Source organism: Spodoptera frugiperda, chromosome 20 (genome assembly GCF_023101765.2).
Source record: "Spodoptera frugiperda isolate SF20-4 chromosome 20, AGI-APGP_CSIRO_Sfru_2.0, whole genome shotgun sequence".
In the NCBI taxonomy this organism is placed as follows: domain Eukaryota; kingdom Metazoa; phylum Arthropoda; class Insecta; order Lepidoptera; family Noctuidae; genus Spodoptera; species Spodoptera frugiperda.
The window spans coordinates 12,675,596-12,701,863 of NC_064231.1; the positions used below are offsets into that span (position 1 = coordinate 12,675,596).

Consider the following 26,268-nt stretch of genomic DNA (forward strand, 5'->3'; position numbering starts at 1 on the left):
TATTATTTAAACTTTATTAGTTTCTTAAAATTAACATTATTTTGTACTATTGTTAATTGCATTAAAAGTACAAAATCAAAACTATACTAATTGAAAAAATATTTAGACGTAGGTAACGGAAGAAGATCCAATCCACGATACAATCAAGAAATTCAATTGATTCAACAACCAGCAGTTCAAAGTATCAAAACAAACAAATTCTGGATAGCCATTACTCCGAGTTTGTAGTATAAATCCCCCACATTAAACGCGCGTTTCTCAGGCGTGTGAAAAGAGAGGGTTACTCGCACGGGTCGCAAACTCGTTGCGTAAACGTTGCGCGTTGCCGCCGTGAGACGTGATGTAGCGAGCGCGCGCGGCGTACACGCTACTCACACGCCCGAGGATCGCGCATGCCTAATGTGGGATCCACCGAAAATGTACTGGTTTCAGCTTCGCCCGAGTTCCCGTGGAATAAAAAGTATACTATCACCCAAGTATACCAAATTTTATCAAAATCCGCTCAGCAGTAGTTTTAGCGTAATTGACGGACAAACATACAAACAAACAAAATTTCACATTGATAACATTAGTGTGATTAAATAATATAAAGAAATAAGTTTCTAAGCGGCATTACGTTTCGATATTGAGTTTAAGTTATACATAGGTATATAGGCGAAATTAGTTCGAACCTCCTCTGAGTGCTATTGTATTATACAGTTTCACACAAAAATACACATTTAAAGGAAATTTGACAACATACAAGTAAAACAAAATAATTATATTCTAATAGGTAAAACGTAGAAATAAGCATACGTGTTGAAAAAAAAGCAATTCTATTATTACACCTTTGTGTACGCAATTAATGAATATTGAAACCAGAACAATCGCTGAATAGGCTAGTTTCCTACAAGTCAAATTCTATACTTTTTTCAAAACGTCATAAACGATATTTTCTATGAAATAGTGCGTAATGACGTCATCAGATTTTTACGTCAAATAGCAGACTTAGTTCTAAACTAATTAATAGAAAAGTTAGAAAATTAAGTAGATCAACCAAATCCATGAATGAAAGTGTGATTATTTTTGAATATTTAATTGTATTGAAAAGTTGACTGGGGAAACTGCCCAATCCAGTTTAACTTGAAATCCCAAAATTGATAAAGTGAATCGAATCCTTTTTTGTTATCTACGACTAAATCATTAAATTAACTAATAGTAGGTTACTTAGATAACAAAATTACATGACCGTGGATACGGAACGTATCCTGCCACACTTATTAAAACTTATTTTTTACTTAAATTGATAATTTCTGAGGCTTTTCATACATTACGCTACTTTCAATTCTATCCTTTAGTAAATAAGGTTGAGTGGTCCCGCGCTACTAGAAGCTAATTTTGCTTGCTTAGTTCTGATCGGAGAGGTAATCGTAGAGCTGCGAAAATTCAGGCGGCGTATTTCTAGCAATTTGAAGAAAAATGTATTCCAATATTTGAGGACTGTAGATAGGAATTTTTGCAAACAAAATTTCACTAATACAAAATGCTTCTATACTGACTTGTCTACAAATAACTACGTTTTTGGTTAATGGTGTCTTAGCAAATATATTTGTATTTAAGGACCGTATCTCGACTTAAAAAGCAAATAACAAAACCGAAGCCAACTAGCGTAGTTTAGACAATTATTGTTAAAGTACAAAACAATTCAATTTTAATAGTCATTAAGAAATCTTATGATCCAAGTGGACGGCTGCTTATTGCGAACTGAGGAAGTGTAGGACACTTAATAATATCGGTACAAAGTGATTGGCAAGAAATTGTTCAATTTGAAGTGCTGTGCACACAATAACATGCATTGCTCAGAGCTGTGCAGTCCTTAACAAGTACATAATTATACAAAGTTATTATTTGTCGTCTCGCACCAACTCCATGTATGAAAGGTCTCAATCCCAAACCAAAACCTGGCTGCATCGAATAAGTGCACGATTATACTTCACGTATTATATTTACAGCAAATGCTTAACCTTAAAATCTACATTAACAATTGTGCGGTTGGCAATTTATTGTAAATTTAAAGCGTCTTCTCACTGGTACGATAATTTTTAAATTCATTAATTTTGCAATACGAACTACGATATGCTGTAATTTTAGACCTCACTTGAAAATTAACGGCTCTAACAAATGATAGCACCGAACCTGGTCCTTTCTTCAATTTGAGAGAGTCCTAGTGAAGCGAATACTTAAGCGTACTTATCTAACTTCCAAACTCCACATAAATCTTAGGCTTTAACAATACCAATGTCATCACATACATCAGTCTCAATAGAACCGCTAGCTGTAGTCTTTGACCTTGTCGAATCATTTCTTTATTATACTATCGAAGTCATACTCGGCGCCATACGCTGCCTTTGCTGTCCGCCTCGAGAGGAAGAATTTGCCGTCTTTTACGTAGTCACCACAAGCCTTGTTCACTTCGCAAGGTATCTCCTCTATATTGGGAACACTCTTGCAATCATTCCCATGCACCCCGTTCTCTTTTTTGTTATTGACTCCATTTTTGCAGACTCCATTCGTCTTGTCGTTACTGTGACTTTTGTTGTATTCTTCCTTGAGTTCTTTCTCAACGTTTTTCTTGTCAAGGTTTCTCTTTTTGTAGCTCTTGCTATAGAAATTGAGGAATAGAAAGAGGAAGATGGTGATGTTCGTGCAGATGAAGTACGTGAAGCCGGAGGCGTACTGGCAGCGCGGGGAGAAGTGCGTCCAGGCGCAGTATGTGAGCATCAAGATGAACTGGATCTGCAAAAACAGGTATAGCCTAAAAAATCTATCAACAGTCAAAAATATTTAAAGAATACGGTGTGTCCGATACATTCCACGAGTAATAATTTTAAAATAATAAGTATCAAAGTATAAAATCTTAAGTAAGTATATTGGATCTCTGACGCAAAATTCGGGTTACACACATTTTCATCAAAATAATATTTTATTAGATAACGTTTTATGAGTTCTAACTTGTTAAGAGCAGAGCAAGAAGTTTTGATATTTCCAAAGAACCTATACACTAGCAAAGTTTAAAAATACTATGTCAAACTTACCAATTGCAGCTTAGTAACATACTTCTTCCACCACAAATACTTCTGGAACCGAGGTCCCAATCCAGACAGGAGATAATAGGAATACATGACGACATGTACGATGGAGTTGAGGAGAGCCAGGACTGCCCCCTCACCACCGGCTGCAAACTTCAGGTAGCTCCAGGAGTAGAGAGCCATGATCACGTGGTGGTACACGTGGAGGAAGGTCACCTTGATCAGAAAATATTAATTCAAGTTATTATACGTTGTGTACTGTACGAGATGTTTTGCCGTACTCAGAATCTTTTAATGGTTACTTAACCCAGTCCTTAGCAATTGTTTTCAGAACAAAATCTTTACTAAGGAATAGTTTAAGTAAGGTAATCATTAAATGTCTCTGATTGCGGCAGATTGACAATTATTAGTTATGTTATTATTTTTGTATATTTGTTAATTTCATTACAGAGATACACCTATATTTTAATAGAGCGTAAATTGTAGTAACCCTAAAACTATAGGCATTCAATAATTAGATTTCAATAGTAGAGATTATGATGAAGACCTTAGTTATATTGCGTTGATATTTTTACAAATCAAATACTAAAATAAATTAAGCAGTTGCCACTCACCTGACTATCTTTCTTCCGCAGAACAAAGAACACTGTATCGAGCAGCTCAGTAAACTTCGCAAAGAAATACCACCAACCCAAATCTAGTAGCTGAAAAGTAGAACAGAATAATTTATAAACCTCGTCTATCTTTGGTTTTATGTGATAGAAAAAAAAGAACGAACAATAGTTTATTCACAGCGTGTTTTGTTTATCACATGTAATGGTAAATAAAACTATTAATAGCCGAGTGAAACGTTAAAGTCGAGCAAACAATATTGAATTATATTGTATGGATAAATCACTTACCATAACATTTTGCGTATTGGACGGATAGCGGCAACCAGCATAAATAATACCATCCCTGAAGAGATTTAGCTTGAAAACCTGAAAAGAGATAAAATACAATTTAGAAAAAATCCAAGAGCATAAATTGTTTAGCCACCAAAGTGTCCAAATAGTATATGACAGTCCAAAAATTGTACCTAAAGCTTCAGGGACATTTTACAATGTACCTACAATAAACTCCCAAATGGAATCTATTCTCGGTCAACCTTACTGTCAAGCGCCTGGTCTCCCAACTTTACGCAACTATCGGCAATATTTATGCGACAACTGGGACCGATGTATTAAAGCCACCAGATGTCAGACGTCTGCAAGTTTAGTGTGACTTGAGAATAGTTCAGTGTACATACAAACATACATACATTTGAAACTATTTATATTTGTCTACACATATATGAAGTAACTTTTTCTATGTTTATATTTAATGCACATAAACATATGTGGTTTCATGCCGAAGGCAGAGCTGTTTATTTAACAATGAAAGTTACTTCTTGACGGCTAAAGGCCAAGGCTATTGAAGCCCAGCCCTACAAGCATCCACAAAAAAGCATATCGATATATTTAACACATTATTTATATTTGTCCCAGGCAATTTTAGATTTCATTTAGTACTTAAAAGACAAAACATCTATTATAATCATACCAGTGTGTATGACCCAGCAGCATAGGCTAACAGCAATTACGCACGGTGAACCTATCACAGTAATCCATATCCATTACTATACCCCAGTAAAACACAAACAAATAAAAAAACAACTCGACTGTTCCACTTGATTAACGACTGGCGATAACATAGTTACGTATTATGATGCCATCTATTATATTAATTACATTTTCCAACTGAACGTAGTATAACTGTTATAATAAAATTGCATTCCTGAACACTACCTGCGTCATACTTGAATAATTGATTCGAGTTATTTTAACTGTAGAATTGTTTTTTGGTTCAGTGTTTTTTTAGGTGGGAAAATCAACCAATGACTTCTCCCGCCTTGGGTGAGGCAAAAGGGTGTATCAGACTCTTACTGACTAAAACCATCCCGTTCCTACTCCTGTTTTTCGAGCCGGAGCCCAGGTAAACTCGTTAGGTAAGCCTGCAGCTGCGGATAGTTCTTTAAGGCTAGCTGATTGTTTATATGTAAGCCCCAAGGTAACGGCAGAGTCAAATACTTTTAACACCACATCTACTACATCGAGCACTATATGGACTATACATATTATGAAAGCAGCTACTGGGCAGTAGTAGAGTCCTCTGATAAACTTGAAAACCTTTCATACTGCGACCTCCAACCTGCCTTCCAACCAAGCGTCAATCGTATGGCATATGATGATGTTCATAGTCCAGCAGAAGACTTTCACAGACTGTTGATGTGATGACAATGAATGGGCCAGTCTAGTAAACATCAAGCTAAAATGATTCAGGAAATATTTATATTCATATCTTACCTTAAAACAAATCACAATAGCTAGAAGCACTTGGGAAGCGTTGTAGTAGGCGATCAGCCGGTTCATCTGAAGAGGTTGCCTGTTCTTCATAATTCTGGGGCCGATACGTATGAGTATCAGGTAGGCCACCACGACTGAGAACAATGGCATCGGACTCGACATCATGAACCAGGAATCCACCAAGGCACCTGGAAATATTAAGGTAATGTTATTTACATTACTATTAATTTCTATATATAAAAATCAATTGCTGTTCGTTAGTCTCGCTAAAACTTGAGACACGATTTGGCAAATTTTGGTCTAGAATTATTTGTGGAAATCCAAAAGGTTTAGTCTGATACTCCTTTCTGCTAGCGGGAGAAGTCATTGATGATTTACCCCCCAAAAAAAGGGAAACCTTCCTAAAAGCTAACTGCCATAAAAGTTCGTCTGTCAAAATTGGTCCAGCCATTTTAGAAGAACAAACAGACAGACACAAATTAAAAAAATATACGTATTATTTATGTGTATTTTCATAATATTATTATGCATGTAGGAAAAAGCGGTTATTTCAATATTTTGCGCTAATCAAAAATGTGATGGCAAATGACAAAACGTAAAACATTGATAATGTGGATGAACAATAAGATATACGAATAAGAAAAAGATGACATTGTGATGAAATGTTCAATATCTTAACGTTGACAGAAACGAATACCATTTATTCATTTCAGTAAAAGGTTTCTCCAACCGAATATAAAATTGCGGAATGTCACGATTTCAGATGAATTCAATGTAATGTAAAAAGAAATGAACAAAATGTTACTTACTCTTTCCCACTTTCAGGGAGTCCAAATATCGGTCGACTTTCTCTAAATAGCTCATTTTGGCTGCGTATTCTGTAATGAAGTAATACAAAGAAGCAATTAAAATGAAAATCCACGGAAAAATTTCCCTTGCGACGTGCATTTTTTTATTTTCTATATAAATTTTTCGCTCTTTTGTTTTGTGCCAGTATGAAGTTGTCAAATGAAAAAAAAATATTCATTAAATTAAAAATTGTAACGTTTAAACAAAAAGTTTTTATTTATTTAGTCCTAACCTTTTTGGTATTCATACTTTTTGTTGATTTTGATAGGCGTTTTTTACGCAAAGTGAACCGTTTATTGTTTGTAATTTGTAGAAGTAATACAATCAGATATACGTGTGGTAAATAAAATAAAGCGTAACAGAAAACCAATTTCCTTCTACTTTAGTACAAGCATACATAAACAGACTAGTAAACACCCACACCTAAACGTTGTTATGTAACATGGAATGAGTCAAACAAAGCAGACGGTTCGACTACGAATGTTTCACCCCACTTCCCTAAATCAGTTCGTTCGACCTTCGCATGAAATTCAGCGGGCAAAACTATTGATTTTTACTTAATTTGCAGGTCATGGTAACATTGGACATAAAATACGAACAAAGGTTAGGCAGAACTCGTCTGCTGTTGTTAATTAATTACTATGTCACTGATATGCCCATAGAGAGTGCTAACTTGTGAATAGAACATCGTTATCAATTATATATACATGTTTATAAAATATCTAATAGCCTATGTTTAGACTCGTTGGCAGATCAAAACCTCCTGTTATAATAACAAATAAGTAATATAGCAAAAAGTATTGTGTTATGATAGTATGTAGATAACCGTCAGAGTTTTCTGGCTACCTATTAATAAAATCTAAATTCGTCATAGAAAACATAATTTTAGACTACATTCAAGTAAAAAATAGATAGTAAATCATACCATAATTTTATTATCATATTATAATTTTATGTATTCATACCGTATTTTTTTAAAGTAATTACTTGCTTACAAAATAAAAACATGAATGAGCTCCAGCCAATTTTAGTCCAACATAAGACGATACATTTACATTTACCCAGACTGCCACATAAAATATTCTGTTAAAATTAAATAGACGATGTCATTCACACATGTAGCCGTGTTAGGTCACCTGCCACTTGAGTGGCTTCAGTCTAGCCAGCGATAAGTCCTAGTTACATCACCCTATTTGACCTAAATTTTCTTTTACTATCCTTGATCGAATGTACATACGAGTAATAGAATTTTCTAGTTTCTATCAGGTTTTTGTTGTAAGGTGTCATGATGGGAGAAACATATAGGCTTGAAGATCAATATAATTTTTAGTCAAAAATGAATTATGTTTAGAAACCAGTATTTCAGACTAAGTTAAAAATTCTACCTAAGTCACTGAAAATGTTCCCAATCTCCGATTCCCCAACCACCCTTAAGTTTCTAACCCCCAAAAGGCCGGTAACGCACTTGTAACGCCTTTCGTGTTTCAGGTTTCCATGGGCGGTGGCGATTTCTTACCGTCAGGTAAACCACATGCTCTTTTAAAAAGATTATACATATATACCATAAAAAAATTCTTCATAAATCATAATACATGTTTTTTTTTTTTTTTTTTTTTTTTTTTTTTTTTTTTGAGGGGGAAAATCATCCAATGACTTCTCCCGCCTTGGGTGAGGCGGGAGGGAGTGTCAGACTCTTACTGACTAAAAACCACCCCGTTCCTTCTCCTGCTTTGAGCCGGAGCCCCGGTAACCTTTTACGTTGTCCGCAGCTCCGGGTCAGGCATCAGCCCTACTGGGCCCCATCTGTGGTGGTCTGGCTCTTTGAGGCGCGCGCGGAACGCGACGCGCCGTACGCACGGGTCTGGTTCTGGTCGGGCGGCGAGCTACCCTTGCTCGCCGTCCGCAGACCCGCACTTACGGTGGCCGGAGATCGTCACGCGATCCCCGACGCCCGGAGTGTCTTCTGCGGCGGCTGGGGCGTGAGGAGGATCGTTCCCTCACGCGTTCCGCCTCCTCCTTAGCTAGCATGACTGCTTCGCAGAAGGAGGAGACGGCGTCCCATTCCCTCTCGCTCCGCATCATGGCCTGAACCAAAGCCGGACGCGAGAGGTCACCGTCGCCGATCACATCACTAAGGACACGGCGGTGCTCAGCCCATGCAGGGCACACCGCTACTGTATGCTCCACCGTGTCCTCCGGGTGTGCAGCGCTATTTTTGTAGAATTCTAAGTTGTAAAAACAACTGTTCTTACTGATTAAAGTAATCAGAAATGTAAAATTCTAGACAGTACCTATTTTGAAAATATAAGAACATTATTTCCTACGTAGGTACCAAAATACCACATAGGTACAACGGAAACCTAACAGCTTCCAATAACGCATCATCATCGCGCTAATCCAAAACAATGTCCATCGCTCCCATCGTATCTTAGAATTTGTTTTCCAACTATTGACACAGTTCCACGCTAACTCTATAAGTTGTGCACAATCACTGACACATCTAGACACGGTGCTTCCGTGACACCGATTTCCTTTGATGCATAAATTCACTCGCATCAACATTGCATTATCAACTTTCGCCTTCTACAGACAAAGTTGAATATCCATTGATGCTGAGAACTCTGAAGAGTTTTTGTTACTATTGTGGGTTAATAGCCTAGGTCTCTGTTATCGTCCTAGATGTCTGTATGCTCGTTACTGCGTGTATTCAAGTGTAAGGGTTTTATAGAGACAGGTGACGAATCAAGTTGCTTTCGAATTGTCGCCTATAAAATGGATGTAGCATTTTATAGATGGAGTCTTAACTGTAGTGTGGATTCTGTGTCAGTGATGTATGGGAACTGTTTGAGAGGACTGAAAGAGGGCAATGTTGTAGTTAGAGGTTTGTTATCAAGGTGGTACGTATGCTGTACGTAAAAGTGACTTGATAGTTATATTTTTGTAGACTTGTAGGCCGAATTCATATGGATATCATAAATATAAAATATTTTCAGACAATAATTTATAGAAGTGTCTTCTCAATAGTAAACTAAACGTTGCTTAAAAATATCTTCAAATCACTTCAGGCGTTTTGGAACCAAAAGAAAATCTCACAGACCGATAAGTTGATTGCAAAATTCATAGAAATCTTATACAGAGAAACAAAACCTAAGCTTTGCTCAATTTTCCTACTTTTGTAACTGAGTCACCATCATTAACTGCCGATTACTTAAATTATTCCTTAGTAACAATTTTGTTCCAGAACCACTTGCTAAGGACTGGGTTAAGTAACCATTAAATTTTAATGACTCTGAATACGGAGGCAATATCATACTAATTGATCGAAACTTCTTAAGAATTTTCATTTCTTCTCAAAAACCATTCACTTCTTTTAACAACAGTCATTTGAAGAACTAATCTGCAAAGTACATAAGCCGAGATTAAGTCAGCTGCGTTGAATGTGCTCACTAAAATGAATATTCTACTAACAGCGAAGGAATAAGAATCGGCGTCTTCTTTCCCAAGTATTTTGGCTTACTGCCATATTTTTGTTCAAAGAATAAAGTGTGCAATGAGTAAATGTCTAGATGTTAGCCATTTCAGCATCAGTCTAAGTATAGAGTAAAGAGAAAAGTTTGACTCAACTTTATATCTTTTGTGAAATTGTGATAAAAATGGTTTTTGAATTGTAGTTTTTTCTCTTTGACTACAATAATGTAGAAAACTAGCGAAACCAGTGCGGTTTTACCCGCTCTGCTCGAGTCCTATTAATCGTAGTGTGAAGTTTTATAGCCTATAACCTTCCCCGATAAATGGACTATTCAAAACAAAAAGAATTATTCAAGTCTGACCAGTAGTTTCATAGATCAGCTAAAATTAGTATAAGATTACCAATTTGAGATTACAAGACAAAAATTTCCCATATCAAAAAAATAAACCTAAGAAAAGGCAACCAAAATAATATCCACTATTTTTCAAATCATGATCATTGTAGATATCTATGGAAGTTATTGTAAACACCATACATAGAAACAATCATATCGTATAGGGCTATTTATAGGAAGTTCATGACACTGTCATAGGATCGATAGCTATGGGCTATTTTAAGGCTAAGACAGTGGTCAGGGTGTTATACATAGGCCATGGGGTGTTAATTAGTCAGGGGGTAGAACTTTGAACTTTATATACTGAAGTTATAAAAGTGCTTTTAGCTTAATTATTGGTAAAGCAGGCTGATATTATAACTTACCTATAAATAAATGTCCCTACTGAAAATGCTATTTATAACGTGTTTGTTAATTATTTATTAAATGAAATGATTGGGTTATTATGTCTTAGCTACATTTTGTCGTGAATAAAATATTTCGAAATTACTTAAAACTATTTCCTGTCCCTGTGTTTCTGTAAAGGGTCCGTAATTGTGACTTAATATAGTATTTCCACCAACTGTGTACATTATGGTTGCAATAAATACTTGAATTTCTTTTATTACCAAATTTAATAATTTTTCTTCAGATTCATTCAACATTTTTCTATCGATTTAAGGAGAAACACTACCACAAACTCAGTACCCAACATCAACCTAGAAGTATAAAATTACAGTCCAATATAAGACTTGATCTAACTTTTCAATACATTTAAAGCGAAGTACAGTAACAATAATAATAGAGACATCAAGGAAAATCAAGCTAGAAATGTGTTCTTCAACACCTGACGCGAATACGCTCGTTAGACACGGCTTTTCATGTCTCTTCAATGTCAACGTGCAATCATCTGCTTGGGAAGTGAAGTGGCGATGTACAGTAAACGAAAAAAGTTGAAGGATATTTTAGAATACACAGTTAACATGTGTAAAACTACAAAAAAAAAAGGTTTAAATAATTTATTATCAGACAAAAAAGTATCAGTTATTTATACCGAATACTGAATATAAATAGAATATGACCTCACGAACTTCGAATTGTCTCAGAATAAATAATGTGGAATTGATAATTTGTTTTATGGAATTAAGTCGGAAATGAGTAGGCAGTTATAGCCTGATGATGAGCAATCGCCGCCGTCCATGGACACCCGAAACAGCAGAGGTGTTACAAGTGCGTTGGCGGTCTTTTAGATGTTAGGAATTTAAGGGTTGTTGAGACATGAGGAATTGGGAAGGAGGATAATTGGGCCTCTGGTAACCTCACACAACGATCGCTCTAATAATTTGCTCTAATTTACTGACAACCGCAACCGCAACCAAATGTATGTAATTAAAGAATATTTTTTACATAATAATCTAGAAGTTAGAACTTAAATTCTAAAACAAGTCTAGAAAAAGCGAAAACAGAAATCTCAATATTCTGAAGACAATACTGTACTCTAGTTTCAGATTCTTTTACCGTCGCGTCCATAAAGACAGGCTTTCGCTCAAAGGCGAACAATGTCGTAAGGAATCGGAAATCTCGATCGACGAAGCCCCGACGCAATCGTCTTATAGCCTTTGGGGACAATCCAGTTTTATGGAGCTTCAACAAAATCACGTTACACAGTTACGCAGACAAAATATTTTATTTCTTGTTTTAGGATAAAGTGAGACCTTCTTTCATCGTTTATGTTAGTAGACTACATCGATTCCTTACTGAGAAATTCGAAAACTCAATAATTCTTTGGTCGATCTGAAATCAAATTATAGTGCGAATTTGGCCTTAGTACGTGAACTGAAATGATTTGTGGAAAGTACAATTCATGATTTATTTGAAAAACATATAATGCTATGCTTGTTAAGTACCCTATTTCTAAGTTGTGCCCTTTTTGTATATTACTTCTTAGAACTTCTACCTTAAAAAAATCTAGAAGGCTATTCATTTCTGTCTTTTTTTTTGAGGGGGGAATTCATTTCTATCTACCTTCCGGATTAATACTCACTAGTTTAAATTGAAAAACCCAAGCACGCCAAGCAACCAATTGCCGATTATTGATTTAAAATCGAAGCTTCCCAGTAAACATTCCAATAGCCGTTCCATTCCCTCTGTCTAGATTCTCAGTATTCAAACGAATAGTCACGAACACCTAACTTTAAATTAGTGAAACTACTCAACCATTACCTTCCATAGTTCATGGTTTTGTGGGTTCATGACTAAAACTTGTATTTTAATGTAGGTCTTTGTTAATTACGAATAGTTGCTGTAGATGGCTAAACAATTTTTATAAGTATTAAATGCCATATTTTTTTGTAACTGTTTGACGAGGAACATGACTAGTTTCAAGCCATGCTAGAGGCTCATATTTATGAGCAGCATTCTGCGACACACGACGTTGCTACAGTTACAGTTTCGTGAGTAAGTCGATAATATAATAATTAAGCCATATTTCTTATTATTACTCAGTTTAGATGATTTGTTGTCATTTGTCAATGATTTGTAACTGATATGTAAGTTGTTCGATATGGATTTTTGACCAGATTTCTCAGTAAAAATGAGATCATTAAGCGAACTGATCTTTTACAAAAATACCTGATAAAAAATTGGTAATTGGGCTTCAGACTTCCATTTCTATACTTAAGTCAGCAGGTAATTGATCATATTCTTACTCACTTTCTATTAGAACACAAAATCTAGGACATAATTTGAATAAAAAAACTACCTACACTAGACTTTATAAAACTGTTTTCACAAAATCTAGGACATAATTTGAATAAAAAAAAAACAAATCTAGAGTTTATAAACTGTTTTCACGGCATTAGCATGTTTATCAACCACAAGAATGTGTTCAAAGTTTGAAACACTTCGCGAAAACGGCATTTCAAGACATGCGACTTGGCAAGGATCGTACCAAGTTTTAAAAGAAAACTGTTCTAAACTGTGAAAAATGATCTAGTTTTTAACTAAATAATACAAGTGTAATGGACTCTTTGATTCATTGTATGGGTTGCCTAGAGATGTGGTGCTGAAGGAAGATGCTTGGCGTATCGTGGACTGAGTTTCGTACTAACGCATCCATCCAATCATAGTATAGACGCGCTATAGCATTGTGCAGTACTTTGGCCATATCTCCAACAAGGCGTATAACAACTCCATCGACCAACTGGTCATGCAGAGGAAAGTAGAGGGAACCAGATCACGAGACAGATCACCAGATCAATTCAGTTCTAAAAAACATAATGATACAAACAAAACCTCAACAAAATATAGGCAAAGCAGCTAGAAAGTATCAGAACCTGACAAAAATGTTTGATCGATATATACCGAGCTGCGAAAATTGTAGTTCCCGAACTTTCTTTATCGGATGATCCGTTCTAGGTACCAAAATGTCTACCTATGTATGTACTCGTGGCGACAAGATGTCTCGCCAAAGTACGCTACCCTTGTTAGCAAGGCTCGGATACCGGTTAAATTTTCAAACCGTTATTATGTACTTGTACGCAAAACCTTTACATTGGGTTTCGTTCGCGAAACCGGTTTTTTTAAACCGGTATTTGGAACAGTATTTTCATAAAGGTTTTTTCGGATTAACCGGTTTAGAGCAATAAAAACCGGTTAATACGACGCACATCAAAGAAACGCCGCGCGCTGTTCAGCTTATTTCAATAATAATATTTCAACGCGTGCACCGACATGCCCCTCGTCGAATAAACCGGTTAATTTAGGTTAAAATAAAGTTCTTTAATGTTCACGTTCTTAAGAAAAGTTCGGAGGAAAACCGATATAAACCGGTATTAACCGGTATTTTTTAAACCGGTTCCGAGCCTTGCTTGTTAGACTGTTCAGATCAATGAACTTGTCAAAACATTACATGTACTTGTAGTTAGGTAATAAAAGAGGTAAAATAATCTGTACTAGTATTTCTTTACCTAAAGTAGGTATCTACTGTTTGTAAATAAAAGTCCCGTTGAGTTTATAATTAGTTTGTACTTGAGCCGTTTCTATTTTTAAATAGTCATAAAAAGTGATGAGTCATAATTTCTTTTCTATTTTAGAAGTGGCTACGAAGAACTATATTAGTACTTTTAAAGGGAAGGAGTGTGTTGCCACACACCAGTATACATTCTAGATTCTATATGGCGATTTTGCTCTCATATGCCGTAGTATTGAAAATAGCATTGGCAAACAAAATAAAAATGTTACCTGACCCGAGGATTTAATCCAATTCTCCATTCGTGCTTGCAGCCACTCAAATATAGACTGTTAGACATGTGGAATAATAACAATAGTCGCAAATCCACAGACAGGGTACAGAATACCTAGTTTAACCCTAAAAGCATTCGGTCTTTGCTACTGAAACTTAGTCACGAATTTCACTTTGCGAAAGGTAGAAAATAAATGTTGATACTTAGCAAAATATATGGCAGGTAAGATTACTTGCTCTGAATTTATACGCAGGCGTTTTAGTTTAATATATGGTTATAGGTATTTATGTATTTCTGAGTAAAGATTATATTAAATTAAATTGGTTATAATGAAATAGGTTTTTATTATTATGTTGTTTCAATTTGGGGCAACTTTACCTGCACCTAAAGACCATCCAAGTCCATCCAAGTCCTATTGAGTTGAGTTTGATTTTTTCATCAAAAGATACCTTCAGAGACCTTAAGTGACCTTAAGAGACCTTAAGAGACCTTCCTTCTTAATTATAACGAATATATGGTTATTTTAGTGCAAAAATGATACGAAATTTTTGCTTCTAAACGTCTGCTAAAACCTACCACAACTTTATAATCCATTTATAAAAGAATCAGCTGTCACCTCAACACGGCACCGCCTCCTAACCTCGACAAAGTTCAAGCTTCAATGCAATTATGTCTAAATAAAATATCAGCCCGTATTCTGCAAGTCCACCTATTACCGCATTGCGGCACTTGTATAATTCAATAGACTTAGGGTAGCTCTAGATGGCTGTGAAGCATTGTGGAAAAATGCGAGACATTCATCATTTATGTGAATTAAATGCGCTAATCACATCAAATTGGTTTATGTGTCGCGAGGAACTGGAGAGTAAAGAAGTAGCGTAAGTAAGTTAAGTTTGCATATCTAGTGACTTCAACTTTGTATCTATGTGTACAATTTTCTCATCTTATTCTGTTTGATCCGGAGCTGCGGATTACCTAGCGAGTTTACCGGGGCTCCGGCTCGAAAAGCAGGAACGGGGTGGTTTTTAGTCAGTAAGCGTCTGACACTCCCTTTCGCCTCGCCCAAGGCGGGGGAAGTCATTGGATGATTTTGCCCCATTTAAAAATAAAAACCTACCTACCTAAATGATTGATTCATAGAATTTTAAATTATTAAACTTAAATAGAGAGCTTTTCTTTATAAAATATGTGAATGACTTCTTTTTAGTTAGATTGGTACCTCAAGAGATATGCACAGAATGGAATTTCTCTTTAAAAAGATACCTGAAATGAACTCAAGAAAATTCTGAAGATACCTAGATTTTCTTACTGAAAGAAAATTTGATATAAAAGATAATGATACCGAGAGGTACCGTCTTTTGACGTTCCATTGTCTCTTTACATCCCTGAGGGAGGCAGACGAGACAAAATAAAATTTTAGATGGTAGAAAATGTTCTCTAAGGGAATTCATTCAAATCACGCACCTTAGTTAATTTTAAAGGCAACCGAACTATGAATGAGTTGCACTGTTACTTACGTCTTAATTTCATGGCAATAAGGTTGATTATCCCCCAATCAAAATATGAAACCACACGAAATGCATAACAATTGAAGTAGCAAGCATTAGTTCCTGCCCTAAAGAACTCAATGACCCTATTGCAGGTAAAATGGGTTTCTAATTAAAATAATGTATTTTAATCACCATGATTTTAATGTTTTACCTTGGTAGAAGTGGTGATTTAATCGTTTCCATTGTCGAAACTTATGTTATCATGGTGACAATTAAAAAGGTATACCAGATAGCACGTAAATGCCTTGCATTGATTGGGTTGTCGGGTGAAAGATCACAAGCGCAGCTAGCACAAAAAAGAAGGAAACGCGGACTTCGAATTTAAACGAGGATATCCCACCTTGGAGTCAAAAAAAGATATAGAGGGCATGAAATCTAAATGAAAACAATAGATCTTGACGAATTGAAAATAATAATCATCTAACATCATGATGTTACATTTAGATTTTTAGATTATAATAAATTAATACGTATGGGCCCACATATTATTTTTATTAAGCACGTGGTCTTGGTGTTGCCTTCAATTCAACATTTTTCTGTTGGCAGTCAAAGAAATTGAATAGAAAAAAGAAAAACATAAATATATTTTTTAAGGGAAGAAAAGCCAGAGGGAGTGTTGGACTCTTACTGACTAAAAGCCACCCCGTTCCTACACCTGCATTTCGAACCGGAGCCCCGGTAAACCCGTTAGGTAGTTCACAGCTCTGAATCAGGCATCAGTACTGGGTCCTATCTGTGGTGGTCCCATGGCTCACCGAAATAATTAACCGAAAAAACTCAAACAGATACTATTTAGATTATTATCTAGCTATAACAATATCGATTTTTGACAATGAGCTGAGGACACAAGGAATGATTTCTACATAAACCACTCGAAATATCAATAGTCAAAATAGCCGTACCTAACGGGCTGAACCTCATACATGCGTATAGGTTGCATGACTGACTAACATTTATGGAGAAATAAGCTAGATTTTTGTAACCTATTTTAGAATCCATTTTAGTCTAAATTCTTTCATAGCCTAGAAACTAGTTCAATGACCTCTCATAATAAGCGAAACGGTTCGTTTTTTTTTAATAACTCTTCAGTTGAAATAGGCCGTGCAAAGGAATGAAGATTAATTTTAGTTGGATTAAATTTCAGTTTTTTAGAATATTTCTCGGTAAAAGTGCTGAGTCAAAAATCTTTTGCCTAGTACCTAATATGGAAATAGGCCCATTCCTCCTCCTTTTTCTTCTTGAGACTCGGTAACTGGCTACCTACCTACATCTTCGGAGATTATAAGGTATAACGCTATTTTATGAAGACTAGTTTTGTTAAACTTTATAGAAAAATTACCGCAATAATTTCGTTCTACTCAGGGCGAATTAGCATTTCTTGTAGCAAAATTAGTATAATTTAGACTTGATTTAACTAAAGTCTACTTATTAATCATATACCCACATACTAATACTTTTGCAACACGCGGCACGCCTTTACCGCCGACATACGACGATTAATTTTACCCTTAAGTACATAACACTTATAAATAAAACATTATAAAGCAACAAAACTAATTCCTAAATAGTGTCAGTCACCCGAAACCCACAATTTTAATTATATAAACATTTCATAATCCAATCTGCATTGAATCAATCGAAGCACCGACCTGATAACACACATCTATTGTTTCGTTTACAAATGTAGACGGGCCTTTCTTTATTTATATACACTGGTATATAGGGTACAACATTAGTGTTAAGTATGTAGATTGCAATGATGTTTCAGAAATGATCGGTTTCAGCGTTGCGTAATTGATTAAATGAGTGTCTAAGTCAGAACAATTAATTCATTAATGCCCGAATACTCAAACGCTACTCAATTTTAAGTTGTACTCTGTTCTCTGTCATTTTATAAAGAATTGATAGTGACAGAACTACATTTGAGAGCGTCTTAAAATTGAGTAGCGTTTGAGTATTCGGACATAAGACTGCAAAAGTAAATTGTTATAGGCTACCAGCCTGAGGGGAGGAAATCAGCCAATGACTTCTCTGTGTCAGACTTTTACTAACTAAAAATCACCCCGTTCTTACTCCAGCTATTCGAGATAGAGCGCCAGAAACCCGTCAGGTCTTTTAGTTTTAAAATGTGTCTATCCGTAGGTCGATCTTTTATAACCGCCATACATGGCCCGCTTAAAGCAGTCAGGATCGACTGCTACAAGCTGGCATTGCATAGTGAACTATACACGTACTTAGTTAGCTTAGTTAAGCTCGAGTAGGACTGCTTGAGCAGTTTGTATAAGTCTGTGTATGTTAACAGTGTGTAAGCAGTTAACAGTCTGCTCGAGCAATGACAGCATCAAGCTGTTGACTCTAACTGCAAGAGCGGCCCGTGTATGTGAATCACTGGGTAACTGCTCGAGCAGTCCGTCTTTGGCGACTCTTAGAGAAACTTTTTGCTCGTTCAAAAGTGTTGATTTCTATGAAGAGAAACAAATAAACCTTCATTATGTACAATAGATTAATTAATCGTTCCATCTACTCGCTCTTATGTCACAAATTATGTACTGCGTGTATAATTTTTCACCACAATACTTAAACGTAGCTTATGATTGACATTTCTAAATAGTATCAAACTACCAAATTATTTATCTATTTAGAAAATTACTGTAGTACGTGTCACATTAAAATTATAAACGTGAAAGTTTGTTTGTTTGGATATTTGTCCGTCAATCACGCCAAAACTAGTGAACGGATTTTAATGAAATTTGGTACAGATAGGGTATGAGCTGACCTTAGGTGATAAAATATTTATATCCCATAATAACGTGGGCTGGAGCCCCGGTAGTCCATAGGTCCGAATCAAGTATCAGCCCTATCAGTGGTGGACTGGGCTCCATCTGTATTGGAATAGTGGTATCTGGCCTAACAAAAATATAAAACAATGGTATACAAAAGGTTAGGAACCCCTGTCCTAAACCAAAAATAAAGATTTTCTATGACCTTGAACCAAGTTTATTCCGAAATATAAACATCGTTAGGATATTATTGCATTATTATTCTCCCGGTGTTGTTCATTAATTTACTTTATGAAACTCTCATTTTTATAGCAAATGTTTCAGTCATTTGGTATGCAAATTAAGTTTATCATGAAGTATTAATATTTTTATAGGGTTTTTAAAGATAACATTGACACTGAAATATTGTGAACGCTATATCGAATTTTTAGGTAAATGTTAGGTACCTCTATATATGAAACTAAATAAATTATATACTTTTTTTATTTTAGTTTAAATTTTGGAATGAATTCCAATTACCTTTTTGTTTTAATATCGAACATATAGCTGACTATAGGTGACATTAAGTTATAAAAACGTTGCTTAAATAAAATATAGTTATATTTCTACACATAAAAATCAATTGCTCCTCGTTATTCTCGCTAAAACTAGAGAACGGCTGAACCGATTTGGAAAATTTTGGTCTTGATTATTAGTGAAAGTAAAGGGAAGGTTTAAAAGGTGAGAAATAAATGTTTGAAGTGGTACGAAGTTTATCCGGTCAGCTAGTTTTTAATATACAATTTATAATTATCTTCGTGGCTAAAATAAAATATACTTTTTTACTGTTTACATTACCAATTACATTGTTACTATTTACAAAATACTTTATTAGTTAGTCTTCCTGCTAAATAAAAAGAAATAGGTGTTACACAACAAATTATAGAATGCATGAATCATAGAATGATGATAAAAAAAAAACATAATAATATTAAGTCGTTTAACTAAATGCCTCTGATTTTATAAACAACCAGAAGCCCTTCAAAGAAAGTCGTTGAAAACAAAAGTTGAAAAATTTATCCTATATCTTGCCAGACAGACTGCCGCTCGGCGATGGCTAGTCTGCAGTCTCAGGGGTGGCATATCGTTTTAGGTAAACCGTCGCGTTTACCCGCGAGGATCGATCGTAAATTATTACGCTTTATGGCAGAAAACATGCTCAAACGTAGACTTTCGGGTTTGTATTTGTAATACATATTTATGGCTTAGCAACACAACTTTAGATTATGATTTTGCTTCATAGTATTTTATATGAAAGCAAAACGTTGTAGTTCTTTGCAAATCTCGTACTTACAATTTTTTTTTATGTTGTTTTGTTGTGTGATAACCGAAATTAACCTTTAAGTATACGCGTGTAGATATGATAATTAAATAGTAAAGACCCTACAAAAGTATTACTTCGTACGGTAGATAAATCTCTAAAATTATACATACAATTAATATGTCATCACTGAATAAATCTATATTTAAATAGGTATATGCAAAATTGAATTCAATATAAATATTGAATAAGGTAAAAAATAAGTCCGACATATGCCGATTCGATCTAATGATAATGACAGTGTTCCCAAAAAAGTATGGACATTAGCTATCATAGAGCACTTAGGCAAATCACTTTTAGATCCCGTAAAAGATATATCGATGGCAAGCGTTCATGCGATTAAGGGTTTATACAAACATAGACAAACTATGCCAGAATATTGGTATTTGAATATTTTTTTTATGGTATAAGCCGGTATATGAGCAGACGGATCAGCTGATGGTAAGCAATCGCCGCCTCCTATGATACTCGCAACAGCAGTGGCTTTACAAGTGCATTGTTGGCCTATTGGGGTTTAGGTTATTATATAAGGGTTGTTGAGGAATCGGGAACTAGGAAAATAGAGAAATGGGGGTAATTGGTCTTCTGGTAACCTCACTCACACAACACAAGCATTGTTTCACGTCGGTTTCTTGTGAGGTGTCACTCCGGTCGAGTCGGCCCAATAGTGCCGAAGCATAACTTTCGACACTTCCGAAATGCACCTAGGCGTTAATTGCCTCTCGTAAAATGTTGACATTTTGACGGCTTAACCCGACAATGAAGCTATGTATATGCCTATGATTTCTTTTTAGAAAAGTAACCCTGCACTATAGAATTTTTTATAAATCGTTCATGTGTGAAAAGCAGAAAATTGCACGTTCATGTCACACCTGGTTTGTTCAGTCACTACCTGGTTAATACTTCTGGTATTATCTTGTCGGGTAATAGCCTGGTTTCTCAGGCACCAACCAAATAACCAGTGGTCCAGCCAAAACGCCAACCAGTCTTTCATAGGGAAATAAAGTGTAGTAATATTAGTTAGGACACTTAGTAGACGTAAGACTCCTAAGAATGGTTTGTTTTGTGACATGAGTGATATGATTAGCAAGTATCAAAATAAGTATTTACAGTTTTTTTGATCAATCTAACCGTCAAAGGTGGGTTAAACTTTCTACTTACACTTCTAAAGGTAGCTAAGTATGATGTTATATTTGTAGGTATTTGTAGGCACGTACCTAAACTATGCTTAACCGGAATTATCAATAAGGAATTTTCTTCACTATTATTATATCAATTTTAAATTATACTTTTATGTAATTACGCATCGACAAACGTTTTTCTTTCTAACTGTTTAAGTATAAAGAAAAGTTTTTTCTACAAAAGTAGAACTAAAGTGAAAACATGAATTATATATGTTTTTGTTCTATCGTCTAATTATAGGAACATATTGCATGTTATGTGATATTTAACGAGAGTAGTATTTATGAATCCTCACGTAGGTAATCTTAGTTCTAGTATAGTTGTTTGTAATAAAAATATAACATCTAATGTCCTTCTTGTGGCATAATAAACACCAGGTTAATAAATCATCTGTATGTATTTGTATGCGCGCATAACTCACGAACGGCTGCATCAAATTGGACAATAGGGAAGATGACTAATATTTGTATTTTAATGTCCGAATTGTAGATTATTTTAAAACATTAGACATGTATTTTTTATTTTCTTTCGGAAGCAAATACTTTCGATGATACATCGATTTGAAATACCGTGTGATGTCACTTCTAGGTAAATTTTATACGTATAAATGACGTATTTACTCCCTCTACTTTGACTCATTTTATCTCTGAGTATTGATATCTTATATATCAAAATGACAAAATAAAATCTAATATCTTTTCATTACCTAACTGACAGACTAAATACATTTTTAATTAGAGAATTTTCATACCCCGTCATCTTCCCTATTCCTTTTGTGTACGGCTGATTACTTACCTATTATTAAAAATGAAGTATGAATTTGATACAAGAAAAGTGTAGACATTATCCTTTTCACCGACTATATTTTTTATTCCAATAATCTTCTTACACACAAAATAACTACAAAAGAAAACCATTTTTATTGTATCTGAATAAAACACAATATAGGTAACCTTAAGGCCTCGTTTTGTCAATGTCAATAAATATGACAATATTGGGCTAAATTCAATAAGCTTCAAACCGATTACATGGCGAGGGAACGAAAATAAAGTAACGTCGATAAATAAATGGTTAGTTGAGGCTTTATGTTTTTCTAAATATTATGACCGTCTTTTGAATATATGTATTATTTAGATACTTAACTAGGCTTCACCCGCTTTCCCGTGGGATAAAAAGTATCCTATCGTCCAAGTCAGCTCATACCCTTTCTGAAGCTATACCAACTTTCGTTAATATCCGTTCAGTAGTTTCAGTGTGATTAAAGGACAAACAAACTTTCAAATTATTATAAATATTGTGATAGTGTTATTCTATTCCGAAAATGAAATTGTCGACACGTATCATAATGCACCTATGAATTAATGTGCGAAATCGTCTGGTAACATCTCTGCTGCTTTTCTAATTGATAACGTGAAAGTACATAATTATTTCTATTACGCGTTTTTCTTTAATGTATATTTTTTTCTACAGATATAGTTGTTTTTCGTAGACACTTTTCTTATTAATTGTTATCGCCGATCTATTTACTTATAAGGTAAAAGGGCTAAAGAAAATACAACGTAAAAAAACCTAATTTTTACTTCAACCGCGTTGCTCATGCATAAAACATCGCATTTAGTTGTATTTATGCTAAAACACATGTCCAATTGTTTGTTATACTGCATTATAAAACAGTAAAAAAACTCAAAGCAATTCTTTCACTGAAAAACATACCATACTAAACTGCAATAAGTTATATAATTGCTCAAAACTATCAATTTTGAAAGTTATCAATTCAAAATTTTCCTTCAATAAAATATATAAGCTATACCTAAAAAACGCTAAAATTACGTAAATACTAGATAAAGACTAAACATTTACTCCGTATGTCTAAACTACACTTTATTTTTAATCATCTTGGTACTTTAAAGGTATAATTTAAATACCTAAATGAAAGTCTGAAAGCTTTAAAAGTATGAAATACTTCAGTCAAGTTTTCATTAGACGTGCAATTACGAAACTATTCTCCCTTAAGTGAAAAATAAAGTACAAGTAACTCAATTACTATAAATATATACCACCTAAACTTCTAACGAAATTATTTTTAGAAGCAAATGAGTCACAAAACAATTAAATTAACTTAAGACTTAAAATCGCATTTCACTTATTGTCCTACGTAAAGAAAACTCGAAAACAATATACTGACAACTTTTCCCTACATTTTCCTTAATAACAACGTTTTTTCTTTAAATAAAACTGTAAATAAAATATTATAAAGTAACTTACCTCGATATTTCGGACGCAACAGTAGTTGGCACGAACTCTGGTTAACTAAACTAAGGTTAAGCTATGCCCGTGCGTTTAGGTCGGCGCTTTACACAGCACTGCGGCGTATCGACCGTACCAACACATAAAATAAGCGCATAGCACGCGATGTAAGAGACACAAGTATTCACCAGTAGTCCTTAAGATATTGTGTTTTTTCTAGTTCACTTACGTTTTTATACCTTAACTAAATAAATAGTACCTATATAACATTTTTGAATATAATTAAGTTAAAATAAAAAAATATGAAAACTAATTTTCACAAATTTTCCTCAAGTCTATTGTCATATTTTTTGTGTAATTCTAAATTTTATATAACATTAGAGACATTTTAATAACTTAATAAAACTTTATCCGATCTGTGGAAACAAAATCTTACGCGTAGCAAACGCGGTTACGGCTCCTACACTAATGAAACAATATAAGCAGAATTATAAGAAAAGGAATAGCTTCAAATGTTTGTTTGTTTATTTATATATGATCAATCTAAACTATAAATAAAACAGATTTCAATATCACCCTTTGGACTTTTTTAAGGCAAGTTAAAAACAGGTTATCAAAAATCACGCTTACCAAACATAGGAAGAAAATAGTAGGGGTTAAAACACTTAATGATTAGTTACTGCGAGAATTCTAGGAATATGTATAGTAGGCTCTACTAGTTAGGCATTGAACGTAACGGTCAATGTTATCAAACGAGGGTTTTGCCCTCCAGTAGAACATAATATGTATAGAAGGCAACATTTTACTGTGATCAATAATGATGGCGCGACGGTAGTGTCTCACCAAGAAAATCGCTTTTATTGGGCTGTGAAAGATAAGGAGCAATTTATGCGAAACGACTTTAGGGAAGATCAGAATGTTATATGGAAATAGAGTTCTATATTCTTTATTTAAATAAACGTTTTAGGTTACGTTTCACTAGGATATTCTCCTACGTCGTGGGTGCGTTTTACAAACACAACTTCACATGACACCCAGACCCGAAACAACAATTTGTGAAATTGTGGATCACACAAAGAGTGGCTCCGTGCGGGAATCGAACCCGCTACACGTTGCCCATCCACCGTGCCAACGTCAAGAGTTCTTTACAAGCGTTCTAATCAACAAGCCTCGAGTTCCTTTTCTGGGATCAACATTATGAATAGCCCGTGATAGTCTGCTGTACTATGAAGCTTCTCTACATAAAATTCAAGTCACTAGAGTACCCATTACCCTTTTTTTAAAGGGGGAAAATCATCCAACGATTACACGGGCCTTGGGCGAGGCGAGCGGGAATGTCAGATTCTTACTGACTAAAAACTACCCCGTTCCTACTCCTGCTTTTCGAGCAGGAGTCCCGGTAACCCGCTAGGCAGTCCATAGCTCCGCACAAGATTACTTTATTCGATTTTTACAACACCCTCTGAAAGAGTGCGGGTGGTGATTAAAAAAGTATCCTAATCTGTCGTCAACACGCGACACAACACAGCAACTAATTAAGTACAATTCTGACACCAATTACTAACTTTGTCCAATTCGTGTCAGAATTTCCGCATGAATTACTTCTCAAAACAATTCAAGTACGAGTTGGTCTGATTGGCTGTGTATACTTACTAAGTAATAATTGTATTAGTTCTTGATATATTAATAAAAAAATAGTTACTCCTGTGGGGTTGAGTGGTGGTGATAACTTACCATCCAGTGATACCTACCAACAGCAAGTACCAATGTGACATTTTCCAAGTTATATGTATTTTCTAAGATCCCTAACTGACAAACGGTGAAGGAAAACATCGTGAGGAAACCTGGACTTATAATTTCTAACGCCAACCTTCATTGAGCAAGCGTGGTGATTGATGCTTAATCCTTCTCCATATGAGAAGAGGTTTTGGTCTGCAGTGCCACTAATAGGCTGTTGATGTGATGTGAGGCATAGTTGTATGTTTCAGCTCAATTGTTCCATGTGTAAGGGGCGATTATTTGCCATACAATGAAGCTATCTATTTATGTATAGGTAATCTATACATATAATAAAATCGTAGAAAAGTGCTGTCTGTACATTGAAAATAAAAATAAAAAAAATAGCAGGGGTTATTGTTATGTCAATGTCGAACCCAAAAATGTAATTAACTTTTTTTTGTCTGTTTGTCTGTTTGTCTGTTCGTCTGTGCGCGCTAATCTCAGAAACGGCTGATCCGAGTTGGATGCGGTTTTCACGAATATATTGTGGGATGCTTAAATTTACATTTAGTGTTTGTTTCATGTCAATCGGTTCATAAATAAAAAAGTTATGTCAAATTAAAGAATCACGTCGAACATTCTATGCTTATACCATTAATCTCCGCAACTATTTGACGGATTTGGTTGAAATTTGGTACAGATATAGTTTAGAACCTTAGAAAGGACATAGATATATTTTTATTTCAAAAATCAAAAAATAAAAATAAGAAATAAATTATTTATAATTAATAATTCTATGTCGATCGTTACACGACTTCGGTTCATGTTATTGTTTTAATTCATCGAAAAAAAGTAAATAAATAGTAAAAAGGTATGAAAAAAATAATATCAATATAATAAAACATTTAGTACAAAGAAAATGCTCTAACGGAGTATAGATAATTCTATGTCGATCGTTACACGACTTCGGTTCATGTTATTGTTTTAATTCATCGAAAAAAAGTAAATAAATAGTAAAAAGGTATGAAAAAAATAATATCAAT

General features: G+C 34.8%; 1 protein-coding gene across 1 annotated transcript; it reads right to left on the reverse strand.

Annotated features, from left to right (window-relative positions):
* Window positions 1–23,696, reverse strand: LOC118261979 (elongation of very long chain fatty acids protein 7). The gene is made up of 7 exons (XM_035573058.2): window positions 23,525–23,696; window positions 6,262–6,330; window positions 5,453–5,640; window positions 3,971–4,048; window positions 3,683–3,772; window positions 3,075–3,284; window positions 1–2,775 (listed from the first exon to the last, which is right to left on the reverse strand). The coding sequence occupies exons 2-7, from the start codon at window positions 6,314–6,316 to the stop codon at window positions 2,338–2,340; spliced, it is 1,059 nt and encodes a 352-aa protein (XP_035428951.1). The 5' UTR covers window positions 6,317–6,330; window positions 23,525–23,696; the 3' UTR covers window positions 1–2,337.
* Window positions 23,697–26,268: the final 2,572 nt, after the last annotated feature.

Excerpts from the sequence above, each read along its gene's own strand:
- LOC118261979 (XM_035573058.2), bottom strand. The coding sequence starts at position 6,316 with ATGAGCTATTTAGAGAAAGTCGACCGATATTTGGACTCCCTGAAAGTG. Across the intron at positions 4,049-5,452 it reads CTATTGTGATTTGTTTTAAG|GTTTTCAAGCTAAATCTCTT; the intron begins GTAAGATATGAA and ends ATCTCTTTTCAG. Across the intron at positions 3,285-3,682 it reads TGCGGAAGAAAGATAGTCAG|GTGACCTTCCTCCACGTGTA; the intron begins GTGAGTGGCAAC and ends TTTCTGATCAAG.